General features: G+C 35.5%; 2 protein-coding genes across 34 annotated transcripts in view; one reads left to right on the top strand and one right to left on the bottom strand.

The window, feature by feature from the left end:
• LOC128212777 (E3 ubiquitin-protein ligase RNF220-like) overlaps positions 1-12,178 on the top strand; it is a 33,954-nt gene extending 21,776 nt beyond the window's left edge. For both annotated transcript variants that reach the window (XM_052918084.1, XM_052918083.1), the window contains 9 exons: positions 4,493-4,535; positions 5,648-5,763; positions 6,634-6,757; positions 7,248-7,347; positions 7,720-7,806; positions 8,412-8,452; positions 9,275-9,459; positions 10,049-10,123; positions 10,731-12,178. In XM_052918084.1, the coding sequence (XP_052774044.1) occupies positions 4,493-4,535; positions 5,648-5,763; positions 6,634-6,757; positions 7,248-7,347; positions 7,720-7,806; positions 8,412-8,452; positions 9,275-9,459; positions 10,049-10,123; positions 10,731-10,802 (843 nt within the window). In that variant the 3' untranslated portion in view covers positions 10,803-12,178. The remainder of the gene's footprint in view (positions 1-4,492; positions 4,536-5,647; positions 5,764-6,633; positions 6,758-7,247; positions 7,348-7,719; positions 7,807-8,411; positions 8,453-9,274; positions 9,460-10,048; positions 10,124-10,730) is intronic.
• Positions 12,179-15,073: 2,895 nt separating this feature from the next.
• Positions 15,074-17,677, bottom strand: part of LOC128212851 (centrosome and spindle pole-associated protein 1-like) — an 80,329-nt gene continuing 77,725 nt past the window's right edge. For all 32 annotated transcript variants that reach the window (XM_052918220.1, XM_052918202.1, XM_052918203.1 and 29 more), the window contains one exon: positions 15,074-17,250. In XM_052918220.1, the coding sequence (XP_052774180.1) occupies positions 17,187-17,250 (64 nt within the window). In that variant the 3' untranslated portion in view covers positions 15,074-17,186. The remainder of the gene's footprint in view (positions 17,251-17,677) is intronic.

Genomic DNA, 17,677 nt, shown 5'->3' with positions numbered 1-17,677 from the left:
CATGAGGTTTTGTTGATACACTTGAAATCTGCAGTGCAAGATTTAAGACAACTGCTTTACCTGCACTTGATTTATAATCATGTCGTATAAATTTGCATTTTTTCATTAGGTGAAGTATCTTGTTGATTACATAAGGGGTTCTAAAGTTAAGGATCGATCCTTCAGACTATTGTATATTTGTAAAGATTGTTTTTTGCTCAGACATTTTCATCAAAAACAGTTGGAAATACTTGGAAATGAATATAAATGACTTTGGAAACAATTTCAAAGGGGTCTAAGTCCTGTTATCCTGTTTCCCTCATACACAAACAGACCCCTGGCTATTGTTCTAGATTGACATAGTTGTTAGAACCTCGGATAAATAGATTAGCTCATTTTGATGTTCTCTACAAGTTTTGAAGTCAAAAGTCTTACTTCATAATCTTTTTTTTGACAATTCCTTTCTTTTTAGTTTTCATATTGATCTGAATATGTGCATGAAATCTGATCGCTATCTATACTGTACAGTATCATGCTACAGATCATATGTTTGTGTCACTATCTATACTTGACCGTATGGTATCATGCTACAGATCATATGTTTGTGTCACTATCTATACTTGACTGTACAGTATCATGCTACAGATCATATGTTTGTTTCACTATCTATACTTGACTGTATGGTATCATGCTACAGATCATATGTTTGTGTCACTATATGTACTTGACTGTATGATATCATTCTACAGATCATATGTTTGTGTCACTTTCTATACTTGACTGTATGGTATCATGCTACAGATCATATGTTTGTGTCACTATATGTACTTGACCGTATGGTATCATGCTACAGATCATATGTTTGTGTCACTATCTATACTTGACTGTACATTATCATGCTACAGATCATATGTTTGTGTCACTATATGTACTTGACCGTATGGTATCATGCTACAGATCATATGTTTGTGTCACTATCTATACTTGACTGTACAGTATCATGCTACAGATCATATGTTTGTGTCACTATCTATACTTGACTGTACAGTATCATGCTACAGATCATATGTTTGTGTCACTATCTATACTTGACTGTATGGTATCATGCTACAGATCATATGTTTGTGTCACTATCTATACTTGACTGTATGGTATCATGCTACAGGTCATATGTTTGTGTCTCTATATGTACTTGACTGTATGATATCATGCTACAGATCATATGTTTGTGTCACTATCTATACTTGACTGTATAGTATCATGCTACAGATCATATGTTTGTGTCACTATCTATACTTGACTGTATGGTATCATGCTACAGGTCATATGTTTGTGTCACTATATGTACTTGACTGTATGGTATCATGCTACAGATCATATGTTTGTGTCACTATCTATACTTGACTGTACGGTATCATGCTACAGATCATATGTTTGTGTCACTATCTATTCTTGACTGTATGGTATCATGCTACAGATCATATGTTTGTGTCACTATCTATTCTTGACTGTATGGTATCATGCTACAGATCATATGTTTGTGTCACTATCTATACTTGACTGTATAGTATCATGCTACAGATCATATGTTTGTGTCACTATATGTACTTGACTGTATGGTATCATGCTACAGATCATATGTTTGTGTCACTATCTATACTTGACTGTATAGTATCATGCTACTGGTCATATGTTTGTGTCACTATCTATACTTGACTGTATAGTATCATGCTACTGGTCATATGTGTGTGTCACTATCTATACTTGACTGTATAGTATCATGCTACAGATCATATGTTTGTGTCACTATATGTACTTGACTGTATGGTATCATGCTACTGGTCATATGTTTGTGTCACTATCTTTACTTGACTGTATAGTATCATGCTACAGATCATATGTTTGTGTCACTATATGTACTTGACCGTATGGTATCATGCTACAGATCATATGTTTGTGTCACTATCTATTCTTGACTGTATGGTATCATGCTACAGATCATATGTGTGTGTCACTATCTATACTTGACTGTATAGTATCATGCTACTGGTCATATGTTTGTGTCACTATCTATACTTGACTGTATAGTATCATGCTACTGGTCATATGTTTGTGTCACTATCTATACTTGACTGTATAGTATCATGCTACTGGTCATATGTTTGTGTCACTATCTATACTTGACTGTATGGTATCATGCTACAGATCATATGTGTGTGTCACTATCTATACTTGACTGTACAGTATCATGCTACAGATCATATGTTTGTGTCACTATCTATACTTGACTGTTCAATATTCTACAGATCATATGTTTGATCAAAAACCTACATCAGTGTATCAAACATACTAGTATGCAAAAATGTCACCAAGAAATTAAGATCTACAGAAGCAACAATTAAAAGGACATCAGGTGAAACTTGATGCCATCTACTTACTATGTTACAATTTCACTTCTTTGTCAGTGGGTGATTAAAACATCTTTACCCTTCAAAATGTGTCCAATGGAGATATTTCTGTTTATTCATTTTTTTCAAGATTGATTGTCAAGCTGTTTTGATCTTATTCTTCCTTCAAATGTCAAAAAAGTGAGTTTGGTGTTCGCATTTTGTGCTGGACGAAGACAATCAAGGTCATTTCAAATGATCTGCTCATTAACTTAATGAAGATCAATTTCTGATGAATGCACCAGAAAAAAGTTACATAGATCATATTTCAGTCAGTTTATTTTTCCACCAAGGCTTAATTTTGAAACAAGTGTCAGTAGTAAAAGGTAGCATATACTTGGTGTTTACATTTTTGTGAGGGCCGATGACAATCAAAGATTTTCAAATGTTCTGTTCATTAATTTTACGTAGATGGATTATGACGAAGGCACCGAAAAATCAGAAAATTGATACAGAAGGTCTGCTGGGAGTGCCTCCGATAAGACTTAAACCTGGGACTAAATTAATAAATGAAATAAAAACACATTATAGATAAAATTATTGAATTGTTTTTTTGTTCTTTATTGCAACTGAAATCAGGCATTTTTTATATTCTAAAAACTTTATATTTTATATGCATTCTTTCTCTATTAATAAACTTTTTAGTGGTACCCAAAAGGCATAAAAAATCACATAATAATACATATTGATTTATCAAGTAAAAAACATGTGTCAAATTTATAGTAACTGATTTTAAATATTTGAAGAGGTACGATGCGCTTTCAGATTAGCAGGACCCTACCAATATTTTTTTCAAATGAACCTATGTACACCTTCAGTAGTTTCTAATGGTACTCCAGTGGTTAAATTTCATGAAGATGACTTTATCAATTGGTTGAATGCTGTATTTTGATACTGCTTGTCAAAAGGATTTTTTTTTGGAGACGAAATACTAACAGATTGATGTTAAAACAATTCTTTTGTTGTACTTTTGATGAATTATGTTTCAGACGAGGTTGAACATATATAAAGACTTCAAGAAAGTGACGATCATTTTTCATTGGCTCAAATATCAATAATGCGGTTGTTAAAATACCCCTTTCAAGATAAAAAAATGCTAATTAAGAGACAGAATCGGAGGAAGATAATAAATGATGGGATTTCAGGTTGGAGACTTTAAACTTACAAAGTAAGCGAGTAATCAGATTTCAGAGGCAACAGTATTCATCTCGGATTGTCTCGATCATAATTTGTTGCTGGAATGTTGATTGTTAATAAGGGAATGATTTATACACTAGCTTTAAGGCTTTACTAACTTACCCTTGATGTTGGTCATTCTATAGCTATGGTATTGTTGATTTTTCTATTGTAATACATTTGTACATCGGATTGGTAATTAATTTTTTGAAAGTGAACACTGCGTTTCGGCTTTAGGTTTCATGCATTTTTTTCACGCTTTACCACATAACTGGAGTTATTTGGTGCTTAGGTATAGGTGACAAGACCCTGAATTTGGAGAAATCTTTACAATATTTTGTTCAAGTTTGATATTAATTGATATCTATTTGTGTAATCTGCTTCGATAAGTAATTAAATACATTGCATTTTATGCGATTTTGAATAAATGTCTATAATTATTGATGAACAAAGTGATGATTGATTGGTCCGATGTTTGACTCATTTACTCTATATCCAATAACAATGGGGCCCCATTATCCAGGAGTGTATGATATATTTTGTTGGTTCTTGAAATTTAAACAAGTACTTGGGGAGTTTTAGAAATAAAATGAAAAAATTAATTTGCAAAGTAAAAGACAGCCTTATGTTACTTTCCTATCCAATCTTCGGGTATTTGCTTTTAAATTTATCATGTTACAACCAAATATAGAAGTTTTGAAAAATCAATTGTCTCCACTGTTGGTTCTAAATTAAATTTTCATTTGATACAACCAGAGACAGTGCTAATGTAGTTTTTTAAGCAATCAATTAAAAACTGATTTAAATTCTTTTCAATATAATAAAATGTGTTTGATACAAAAACAATTGTTGGTTAAGGACTGGTATAAAACTTCTGTTTTGTGTTTCAGAACTATTTGAGAATCCAGTGCAATCGACAATCCAGGCTCGGAGGTAAGAACTTATGAGCTTGATTGCTGATCAAACGTCTCGTTTTTGCTCCTGAAATGACATGAATCCAAATCCCTCTGATATATATTTATACATTGACAACTATTATACCAATGGAAAAAAATGCAAGTCTCATGAAAACCCTGGCCAACAAAAGCACCTAGACTTGGATCCAATATTCTCTTTTGTTAAACGAAACAAGCAGTTATCAAGGGTGGTCTTATTTCGATTAAGCGTCATGTCAATTCACCTCTTGTTCAAACGATTACAATATGCTTTATGTACAATGTAGGAGTATAAAACTCATCAATAATCATTTTGTTCATAAAATGAGGTTTGGTAAAAGGTTGGTAACGACCAGCAGATGAACTTTCACTTTTGAGGCCTGTGAGTCAAAGGTCAAGGTTGTGTTGACCTTGCTCAAAATCCATTTCCAATCAATAAATGAAGAACGCTTAGGCCCAGAGATCTCAAACTTGGTAGGCTGGTTAGTAATAAGGTCACGAGACCTCAAAACTAGGAAGGCTGGTTGGTCATGACCAATGTGTGAACTTTCAGGTCATGAGTATTTTTATTAGTTGGTTGGGTAACGCCAAACAAAATGATAGTTGGTTGTCCGGTTAGAGCAGTGGTTATAGTGCACTCGCTTTTCACTCAAGTTTGATTCCCGGCCTGGGCCTATGTGAGTTTGGTTTGTGGTCACCAAGTCCGACAAGTGGGTTTTCTCTGGGTGCTCCGGTTTCCTTCACAACACAAGACCACACTCTCTCGCAACATTGTGCCAACGAGAGTGATTAATATAAGTTGCAATAGCTCACAATTGTTGTAAAAATAAATAAGTCTAAACTAAAGTTATTGTCTAGTCATGTGTCTTTAAGATGCTCATATTTGCATGAATTTCCTTAATTTTAAACTCATATGAGTCTCATACACCTTATTGAAATGTGAATACAAGTCAGAAATTTTCATCAAATTTGTCTTCGGATATAATGTGCTGTATGTTGATTTACTAAAGAAATAGTAATTACAAGAAAAGCTAAGATTACAAGAGTTATTATTAGGGCTTGTAAGGAGAGATAAATAGGACTTATTCTTAAGACAAACTTGTTTTCCAGCCAAGAGTCGAGGTCGTAAGAAGAAAGGGGAGGAGACCGTCTGCCCCGTGTGCAGCAAGAAGGTGACTGGTTCACCAGAGGAACTCAATGAACATGTGGAACTCTGCTTGAAAAAAGTGGGTGCCAGTCCATGTATATTATGTTCTATATTTTTGAAAACTTAGTGAAATGAAGTATTACAAATGCAAATGCAGACTGAAACATTTGGTAAAGCATTATTATGCCCCCTTTTGAAAAAAGTGGGGTATATTGTTTTGCACATGTCGGTCGGTCGGTCGGTCTGTCTGTCGGTCGGTCGGAATACCAAATGGTTTCCGATCAATAACTTGAGAACGCTTTGACCGAGGGACCTCATACTTGGTATGTGTATTGGTCATCACCAGCAGATGAACCCTATTGATTTTGAGGTCAGTGGGTCAAAGGTCAAGGTCAGTGTGACCTTTACATGAAAAACGGTTTCCGATCAATAACTTGAGAACGCTTTGACCCAGGAACCTCATACTTGGTAGGTGTATTGGTCATGACCAGCAGATGAACCCTATTGATTTTGAGGTCAGTGGGTCAAAGGTCAAGGTCAGTGTGACCTTAACATGAAAAACGGTTTCCGATCAATAACTTGAGAACGCTTTGACCCAGGGACCTCATACTAGGTAGGCTTATTGGTCATGACCAGCAGATGAACCCTATTGATTTTGAGGTCAGTGGGTCAAAGGTCAAGGTCATTGTGACTGTAAGCTGAAAAAAGGTTTTCTGATTGTCCATATTTTATTTAAGTGTCCAAATCCTACTAACAATTTGGCTCCCAAGGGGGCATAAATGTTTCACTAACATCTCTTGTTATATTTGCCATGCTTTTGTCTTGTCAATATATAAGTATATTAATTGATACTTTTGTTCCCTGATAAATTAAAATAATACGACAACCCTATACAAAAATAAAAAGGAAAGAAATCTATGATAACGATTAAACTGTTTTTTGTTTCCAGCGAGATGAGGAGGATGGTGTAGTGGTTGACGTGGAGACAGAAGCAGACGACAGCTATGAGGAATACACGTGGGCTGGACAGACACGGATACGAGCTACCTCCATGCTGGATGGCGGATATGCAGGTGAGGGGTCGAAAATTTAGCTGTGTAATTACACAATTGTCATTCTCCTTGTATGGAAATGAAGGCAGACATCAGTGATAAGGGATAAACACATGGATTTGAGCTACCTCCAGGTTTGGTAGGGGATATGCAGGCTAGGGGTCAGAAATTAATCTATGTAATTTATTACCTTGTATGGAAATGAAGGCAGACAACAGTTATGAGGAATGCACATTGACAAGTCAGATACAGGCTTCCTCCCTTGTAGATGGTGGATATTCAAGTGGGATACAAAACATATGTTAATTTATCTCTCTTATAATCAGATGTCATTAATTCTGTCTGACTAACCAACCAAGTCTGGTAAAAGCTGAAAGCTTTTTGAAATGTGTACACCATAAAATGAAGCAAAATTATTTAACATAAATAAACAATGCTTATTTTGGAAATTGTGAACTGTCAAATTTAATTCCAGTGGTACAGTTTTTTTAATTATGTTTGATCTTTTCAGGCTCAGGGTTCCAGGTGGCAGGGACAAGTCGAGACACTGGTGATGAAGATTTGGATCTCAATGTGGATGATGACGATTCTGAAAAATATGGAAAACCTCAGTATCCTTGCCTTATTGTGTTAATTTATGGTGCCTGCTTATCATGGTAGGCATATATTATCTTGGCTGTAATTCAAAAACCGTTACAGATATTCAAATGGAACTTGGAAAAAATGTTGACAGGGAAAGTACACATGTAAAGCAAGGGGAATAACTCTTGCTTTAGTTATTATTTAAAATATGCCTTATTTTACAGAAAAACACTAGAACTAGAGCTATGCCGCACTGTTGTCAGCTGTACCGGTATGTTTAAGCTTGGTCTAAGACACTGGGTTTCTTCTGGCAACTCTTTCTAGTTTAAGCCGTATGTTTCCCATACATATCATACAAGTTGAGTTCATCTTTATGTATTTATCCTTGACCTTGGTGTAAGATACAGTGAGGCTAATGTGATTCCGTGTGCGTCTGACGAGCCTGGTGAGGACAGAGAGCGGGAGGCCCTGAGAGGGGCCGTTTTAAGGTATGTCAGGTACGCCTGTTAAGGAAAGGGAGTGAGAGGCCCTGAGAGGGGCAGTTTTAAAGTATGTCAGGTATGCCTGTTAAGGAAAGAAAGCTGAGACCCTGAGAGGGGCAGTTTTAATGTATGTCAGGTATGCCTGTTAAGGAAAGGGAGCGGGAGGCCCTGAGAGGGGCAGTTTTAATGTATGTCAGGTATGCCTGTTAAGGAAAGGGAGCGGGAGGCCCTGAGAGGGGCAGTTTTAATGTATGTCAGGTATGCCTGTTAAGGAAAGGGAGCAGGAGGCCCTGAGAGGGGCAGTTTTAATGTATGTCAGGTATGCCTGTTAAGGAAAGGGAGCGAGAGGCTCTGAGAGGGGCAGTTTTAAGGTACCAGTGTGTATTTAAATGAGGATCACAGGCAGTTACAAAATATTATATTAGTAAATGAACAAAAATACGAAGAATGTACTTTTGTATCATTTGTACATGTATAATAGTATTTCTTTTCTAGTTTATTCACAACAGAATACAGGCAGTAGCTTTGCTGGAATGTTAAGTTTGAGGAAATAAGTGTAATGATTTTAACAATTTTAGTTGATGTAGTCACTTTTTCCTCCTGTGTTTCAGTGCTGCTGACCTATCAGCCCAGTCCCGACTAGCAGACACGGGTAAGCATTCATCTTATACCTGGCAATCTACAGTAACCGAATGAGAAAAAGGATGTAATTTCAATGGAAAGGATATCTACAAACATGACATTGTTATAAAATTTGATAAAAAGAGTCATAACAGCCTTGAACACATGGTATCACAAAGATAATATAATTATTAATCACATGACGTTGCTTGTTTCTAGTGTAATACAACTATACGTTATATATTTTCTTCTATTATACTAGTGTATATTAACATCATTTCACCCTACTATTTAAGTGTCACACTTTTATTTATAAATTGAATAAATTTTGGAGTCAAATGTATCATGGGATAAAAATATTCTTACTTTTGTTGCCATATAATGCAAAATTTTATGAAACTTGTTATGTAAAAGTTATGAAGGTCACCAAAAGCTTGCTTTATAACTTTTCCTTAACTTGTTTCAAAATTGTTTTTATTAAACACATGTTTAAGTTGGGCTTTAAAAAGGCCAGGGTGCTGCAGATAAGAGACAGGGCACTAATGGAAAAAGGGCGCACTGTATCAGGCTGAAAATCATATAAACATTCTGATTTTCACAGAAAGGTATTGTGCTTAATTGAAGAAATTGAGGACAGATGGTTACTACCAAAAAAGGACCGGGTTCAGCACCCTTTCATTACTCTTTAGCTAAGACCCTATATAGTATTATGTTTGTCAAGAAGTCTAAAAACAAAACAGTGAAAAAAAATTGGCTCTGCCTTACGCCTTTAATGCACTTGAGAAAAATCAAGTAAATTTTTCTTTTGATTCAGTGTAATTCCATTATAGGTGTATGTCTTGAACTATTTCAGCTATCCAAGGAGCCCATCATCCTGGTGAAAGGAGCCCGAACAAAGTGAAACTAGAGCTTATGGAGACTGGAGAGAGTTCAGGGGAGACAATTGGTGGATCTGCAGGCCAGATTATTACTGCCCTTAGATATAAACTGAAGGAAAAGGATAAAGAAACATCATCACAGAAATGTCTCATTTGTATGGTGAGTTATGATAATGATTAATTTGTGAACTGTACAGTATACATGTTTGTTGTTATGATTGATTGGTTAAGATCTTGGTACAGGCTCACTTAACAAAATAAATGCTTTTTTTGTACAGATCTTGGGTACAAGCTGACTTAAAAAAAAAAATCATTACTGTTCTTGTGTCGCCTTTGAGGCATGGCAGATACATGGGGATTACTTTTTCCAGTGTTGTCATTTGTGTTGTTATTGTCAATTTAATTTCCGATGAATAACTTCTGAATGACTGGATGTAGAATCTTCAAAGTGGTATGTACATTTGTCATGGTCAGGCATCGGTCATTGACAAAGTCTGGGTGACCTTTGTTAGAACAAGTACTTTCTTTTCAGATCCATAACTTTAAAGACTTGGTGGGGAGTCTTCTAACTGGGTTTGCACATTGGTAATGATGGTCAGTAGATGACCCCTATTGGTTTGGGTCAATAGGTTAAGGGCCAAGGTCATGGTGATTTTTACCAGAAAATATTATAAGAACTACCAACAGGCGACACCATATTGGACTCGTGCAATTTTAACTTTCTAACCATTTTTGAATGATTATTACAGGAGCCATACATCAAGCCTGTAACATCCACCCAGTGTTGGCACGTGCATTGTGAGGAGTGCTGGATGAGAACAATGGTCAGTTGCCCCCTATTCATCGGTTATTAAGCTTTAAGAGCACTTTTCATTTATACCATCACATCCTTTTAGGTGTAATATTTGTTAAAAAAACACCTTTGAATTAAGTTTTAATTGGGCTGATTGTTCAGAACAAACATCGTTAAGTTAACAATGTTGTTAAATGGTTTGTTGTTTACCTTCAATCTTTTAACATTCTGTCCGCTCATTGATCAGCGGTACTTTTCTCAAATATCCAGATGTGCTTGTTTTACTTAAAAATAACACCACTTCATTAAAAATATCACCACTTCATTAAATATTTCACCTTTTAAAACAATTCGGTTAACAATGTTGATAAATTGAACAAAGTTCTGAATAATCAGTCCAATGTGCCTAAAGACAATAAGGACTTTTTCAACAAAAGCATTAAAAAAAGTATCTTCTGCCAGTTTTTTCCAATAATTATTAAATGTAGGGCTCATTTGAACTCTTGTAGATGTTTTATCATTGATACAAGCATTTTGTTCACATTTCACACGAAAGAAAAAAATCAATGTCTGACCCTTTAAAGCATGAACGAGTCCCTTTAAATCTTGAATGATAACAAATATCTCATCTTTTTCAGGGGGCCAAGAAGCTGTGTCCACAGTGTAACATGATAACATCACCAGCAGATTTACGGAGAATCTACCTTTGATGAACACTGTTATAAACATAGCATTGAAAATGCTTACAATTGTCTATATGAGATTTTAGGATACAGAGTGTCTTGTTAATTGAAATGATGTCATATCTATCAATGTTGGAGGATAGCTGACTTGGACTATTTCATTTCTGTCAAGAGATTTCAGATAGATGTATCACATTTAGAGGATCTTAAACTGTCTTTTATTCGGAACATAAACTATACTCTATATATGAGATGCATTCTCTTGCATTCTTTTTGTATTATCACACTATAGGTTTTGAACTGTTATATGAAGTTAATAAACTTGATGGTCATATTACATGTAAAATGTCCTTCTGTAGAGGTTATGGGACAATCTTAACAACACTTGTATCATATGGTCAAACTTTTAAATTGATCTTTCCGAGTGGTTAGAATATCTATTTTGAAACAAATAGATATTCTTTTAGTAGAGTTTCTGAAACTAATTCCTGATCTAACTGAAATTCTTGAGCTCTTATGATATTTTGTTGAATGCTGGTTGACTGGAATGGTCCATACAGTTTTCAGTTTTCTAAAGGATGTGTTTTATTCCCACTATGTTGAGTACTTTCTCAAATGAGTTTACAGTGAATAACATAAAATAAATGTGCTCCGCCCATTGCTTTGTTTACAGCTACTCAATTGACATGATGGATAATTGGATGAAGAACTGCTCTTGAAAGCTTCCTTGATTAACAAGAGAGTATATTAAATTCAAATCCATGTGCATTGGATTGTCCAAGATAATCATTGGACTAGTAAATCTCCCCATTGGTTCAACAGTTATGAATATTTATATCGGGGTTGTTTGGCGGCAGATTATCATGTGACCAGTAAATCTCCCCATTGGTTCAACAGTTATGAATATTTATATTGGGGATGTTTGGCGGCAGATTATCATGTGACCAGTAAATCTCCCCATTGGTTCAACAGTTAATGAATATTTATATTGGGGATGTTTGGCGTCTAGATTATCATGTAACCAGTAAATCTCCCCATTGATTCAACAGTAATGAATATTTATATCAGGGTTGTTTGGCGTCTAGATTATCATGTGACCAGTAAATTTCCCCATTGTTTTAACAGTCAAGAATATTTGTATCGGGGTAGTTCAGCATCATGTCAATTGCATGGCTATTTATAGATCAATTTTATAATTATGTGTTGTTTAGTTTATTGATACACAAAATCAATATTATAAAATATATGTAGGGGATGATTTTGATTAAATTTTCTTCAAGGTGCACGGATATGAAATGTACAATATTTCTGTTTTGATTGTTATGTTATTGATTTATTTATGGTTATTTATAAAACCAAAGTATTGAATGTTCTTGTCATACATGTTAGAGAATAATACTGCAAACAGTACTTTAAATCTTATTATTTATTGTGCCCCCTTTTTTACACCTGCATTTAAGGCCATTCAGTCAGTACCTTAGGTCTTATTATGCCCCCCCCCCTTTTTTACACCCATATACAAGGCCATTCAGTCAGTACCTTAGGTCTTATTATGCCCCCCCCTTTTTTACACCCATATACAAGGCCATTCAGTCAGTACCTTAGGTCTTATTATGCCCCCCCTTTTTTACACCCATATACAAGGCCATTCTGTCAGTACCTTAGGTCTTATTTAATGCCCCCCTTTTTTACACCCATATACAAGGCCATTCTGTCAATACCTTAGGTCTTATTATGCCCCCCCTTTTTTACACCCATATACAAGGCCATTCAGTCAGTACCTTAGGTCTTATTATGCCCCCCCCCCCTTTTTATACGCCCGAAGGGTCGTATTATGTTATGGCCTCCATCGTCTGTCCGTCTGTCTGTCCGTCCGTTAGCAATTCCGTGTCCGGGCCATAACTTGGTAACTAATAAAGCGATTTTCAAATAACTTTATACAAATCAGCACTACATTAAAAGGATGTGTCGCGCACAATTTCCAGGTCCATACCTCAAACACTAGAATCACCATGGGGGTGCGTTAGCAATTCCGTGTCTGGGCCACAACTTTGTCACTAATAAAGTCATTTTCATATAACTTTATATAAAGCATCATTACATTAAAAGGATGTGTCGCGCGCAATTTCCAGGTCCATACCTCAAAGACTAGAATCACCATGGGGGGGCGTTAGCAATTCTGTTTCCGGGCCATAACTTGGTAATTAATAAAGCGATTTTCAAATAACTTTATACAAATCATCACTACATTAAAAGGATGTGTCGGGCGCAATTTCCAGGTCCATACCTCAAAAACTAGAATCACCATGGGGGTGCGTTAGCAAATCCGTGTCCGTGCCACAACTTGGTCACTAATAAAGTCATTTTCAAATAACCTTATACAAAGCATCATTACATTAAAAGGATGTGTCGCGCGCAATTTCCAGGTCCATACCTCAAACACTAGAATCACCATGGGGGGGCCATTAGCAATTCTGTGTCTGGGCCACATCTTTGTTACTAATAAAGTGATTTTCAAATAACTTTATACAAATCATCACTACATTAAAAGGATGTGTCACATGGAATTTTCAGGTCCATACCTCAAAGTCTAGAATCACCATGGGGGGGGGGGGACGTTAGCAATTCCATGTCCAGGCCATAACTCAAAGACTAGAATCACCAATAGGGGGCGTTAGCAATTCTGTGTCCGGGCCACATCTTTGTTACTCATCCGTTAGCAATTCCGTGTCCGGGCCATAACTTGGTAACTAATAAAGCGATTTTCAAATAACTTTATACAAATCATCACTACATTAAAAGGATGTGTCGCGCGCAATTTCCAGGTCCATACCTCAAAGACTAGAATCACCATGGGGGGGCGTTAGCAATTCCGTGTCCGGGCCATAACTTGGTAACTAATGAAGCGATTTTCAAATAACTTTATACAAATCATCACTACATTAAAAGGATGTGTCGCGCGCAATTTCCAGGTCCATACCTCAAAGACTAGAATCACCATGGGGGGCTTTAGCAATTCTGTGTCCGGGCCACATCTTTGTTACTCATCCGTTAGCAATTCCGTGTCCGGGCCATAACTTGGTAACTAATAAAGCGATTTTCAAATAACTTTATACAAATCATCTCTACATTAAAAGGACCTCAAGCCGAATCTTCTTCGGGCGTATAATGCTCCGTTTCGCGGTGCTCTTGTTTACACCCATGTACAAGGCCATTCTGTCAGTACCTTAGGTCTTATTATGCCCCCCCTTTTTTACACCCATATACAAGGCCATTCAGTCAGTACCTTAGGTCTTATTATGCCCCCCCCCCTTTTTTACACCCATATACAAGGCCATTGTGTCAGTACTCTAGGTCTTATTATTTATTTTGCCCTCATTATCACACCCACATAAAAAGGCCATGCTAAACTTTTTCTAGGTTGAGTTTTATGGGGCTGAAAGGTTTTCAGCCTTCAGAATGAAATAAACAATTTTTGTTAAAACCTGGGTGTGTGGTGACTAGATACTTGGCTCTGTTGGGGGTCGGGGCTTTTAAGCCTTAATTATGCAAAGAATTATGATTTCCTTATGTATATGATACTTTATTATTTGTATGACCTTGACCTTTGAGGTAGGGCTGCAACAGGGTCCGGCTTGAACCTTAATTTTGCAAGTAATTTTAAATCCTCGTGTGCAGTATGACAAAGTTAAGCTGGACATGTCCAACAATGTTCTATGTGCAGCTTTCATTGATAAAACTCCTAAGAGTGACCTTGAACTTTGAGGAACCACCTTAATGTACCAATTTATTTTAAAGTCCCTACATGCATGATAAAGTTGCATCCCAGACATGACCAACTGTATATGGATATAAGCAGCATTCCATTATATACCTATGTGACCTTGATCTTTGAGGTAGGGACGTTAGTCTTGCACAAAACATGTCATCTTTATGTACAGAACACGTGCCAAATAGTTTTAAAATTTGTCCCTGCATGATGAAATTACAACCCAGACCTGAAAAACCAGATGGATGGACCGAGTGATTTTAATATGCCCACGTTTTGGGGCATAAAAACTTGCCATTACTCTGTATTGAAAGACCACTCCTGTAATAAAGGTGGTTATACTTATGCAGTGTTTACCATAAACCTACGGTCAGCTTCAGAGTTCACCATTTGCAGGATTTAAAAAAAAAACCCAACTTGGTATAAATGTTTGAGATGTGGATATAAAGGGTGGCCAGATGACGGCAGGAAAAGTGGATGAGTCGACATGTGAACGCAACGATTATGGCATAAATAAATGGAAAACAAGTATCACTAGAAATTTTATTAATTTTTTACTGTTGACATTGTCAATATCACAATTATATGACTGAAATAAACAACTTGCTGTGTACAAGTGGTGCTTGTGAAGATTAAATAACTGTCCACAGTCTAGACTAAACAACAGACATCAAGGAATAGTAATAAAGTAATTAAAGAATGATGCATGCTAAAACAAATATAACTCTTCTCATTATGAACAGTAATCTAAGGCAATAATCGAAACAGTTTCAATCAGTTATACATGTACCACTTTATACAACAAAGCATTCTGGGCGGTCGACTCGTAATGGAGTCCAATTGGACGGAAAATATCGAGGTGAACACATCCACATTGCAGACAAAACAAAACTTGTTAGAAGTACACAAAACACTTAACAGCATTCAAGGCACTTTTAACACCTTTAACAGAGTCTTGGAGGAACAAATGATAATAATTTTGGATAAAAAGTGATTAATCTAGGTGATTTTAGGTTAAGGGTCGGACCCTCTAATATACAATTGTTTTGTAGGATCACTTTTTGAAAGTGGTAATTTTAAGTAAAAATTGTATCTATTTCCAAATAAATGTTTTATTGGTCGTATAAGAAACAACTAGTTTCAAGTTGCAAATAACTCTTTCAATTTTAATTATTACCTTAGGCTTAGTAGTATAATCTTTAACTAAATTTCTTCATTTTACGATATTTGGTGTATATTTGTTCATAAAACGGTCAAGAAATTCTTTGCTTTTAAATAAGTGAGGAAACATTTTTTTTTAGTATTTACTCCTAAATGGACTTGGGAACAAACTAAATAAAATGGTTAGACTTATGGCAAAAGGATTAACTAGTTATGAAATCTACAAATCAAACAGATAATACCCTTAATAAATAGATATATTATGAAACCGAAACTATATCTATCACAAAAGGTGATGTCTTTCCTCATAATAAGCTTTGGTATGAACATGACAGACTGCTTATATTTCCATGCTGAAATTAAATGCCAGTCTTAAATTCTCTCTTTGTTTATGTTATGGGAAGACAATCGTATAACTGATACAATTCTTGTTGGAGATTTTTGAAGGGCAACCCAGACCCACGGCGTAAAAATATGACTGGCTTGATATGAGGACGATATCACAGAAACTTTGAAGATTCAATACATATAATGGGCTGATTGTTCAGAACTTTGTTACAGTTAACAACATTGTTAAAGTTATCATTGTTAACTTTCAAATTGTTACTGCTCTGGAAGTTAAATTGATACTCTTGTGACCTAACGTATTTCTATCCAGATTTGAGACAGCTTTTTTTTGCTGTACTTTTATATTCAAATATTTGAGCACATAATCCAGTAGTTCATGTTTGAATGTAAAAAAAACAATTTGTATACCACATTCTTATATTAACAAAGTTCTTAACAATCAGCCAATGTTTGTCATAAATAAATACCTATTTTTTTAAATGATAATTACATCTATGTACATATATTTCAAACAATGAAAATAAATAAATTTACAGTTAAGAAGCATTTGGAATGGCATATTCACATATTAGCACAACAGAGCTTGCAAAGATTCATACATATCTACATCTAGAATGATAGTACATTTATAAACATTCAAAACAGTTAAATCAATAGTTTTTTTTTACATAAAAGCATTATACAAATAAAAGATCAGCCATAAAAAAAAACGTCGGCCATTTTGAAAATGCCATTTCATTGAAACAGCAAGAGCATAAAAATGCAACAATTAGTTAAGTTGTTTTTTTCTGCATCAAACTTTATTTTTAACATATCAAAAGAAAATTCTAACTGAAATGTCGGTCCCATAATTTCTTATAAGCCTAAACAGCAGAGTTCTTTTGTCGTATCGGCACCATGACAAAAGCTCTGCTAAATAAACGAAGAATTTTTCGCAGCATGATTCAGTACACTGATAACTCCTAGAAGAGAATTGATTCCAGTGTGGAGATGCGAAGGAGTCTCGCAAGCAAGCTTCTAGAATGACTGGTTCTGAATGCGCTTCGGAGGCGATGTGATGAACTACATTCTACTATAGATTCGTAGATACTGAAACGACACATCCCGCTACACGACCCTGCTGCAACACGTGTCTACACAACCTTGCTACCCGGCCTCATCCACGTGTCATCCTGAAGTGTCTGTCCTGAAGGCGGTCTGAAAAATACCACAAGGCAGTGTCACAAATTTGTAACCATGTACATTTGTATTGGAAGACAACAATGATACCTTGTAAAATATCCATTTAAATAAAAATCTGTTCAACCTGGACTTATTTTTTTGGCATCAAATTTTATAATAGATAATATGATAGATTAGACAATATGCAGGGGTAAAATCAGACTTCAGTTTTAAAATCTGACTCAGAATTGTTATAAAATCAACATGAAATGGACTTGCACAATATAGATTTATACTCAATAGCTGTTTTTGTTTTTTATATAAATGCATTATAATAATAGTGTAAACCTATATTGTGCCCATTTAATATGATCTATAGCATGCAGGGAATAACTTGAATCATATTTTGTAGAGAATAACTGCAGAGGACTTTTTTCTCTACATAACAAACACAACTAAGTCC

This window comes from Mya arenaria, chromosome 13 (assembly GCF_026914265.1).
Source record: "Mya arenaria isolate MELC-2E11 chromosome 13, ASM2691426v1".
NCBI lineage: Eukaryota > Metazoa > Mollusca > Bivalvia > Myida > Myidae > Mya > Mya arenaria.
Note: the sequence above shows the minus strand (reverse complement) of the source record. Positions and strands in the feature narration are given on the sequence as shown.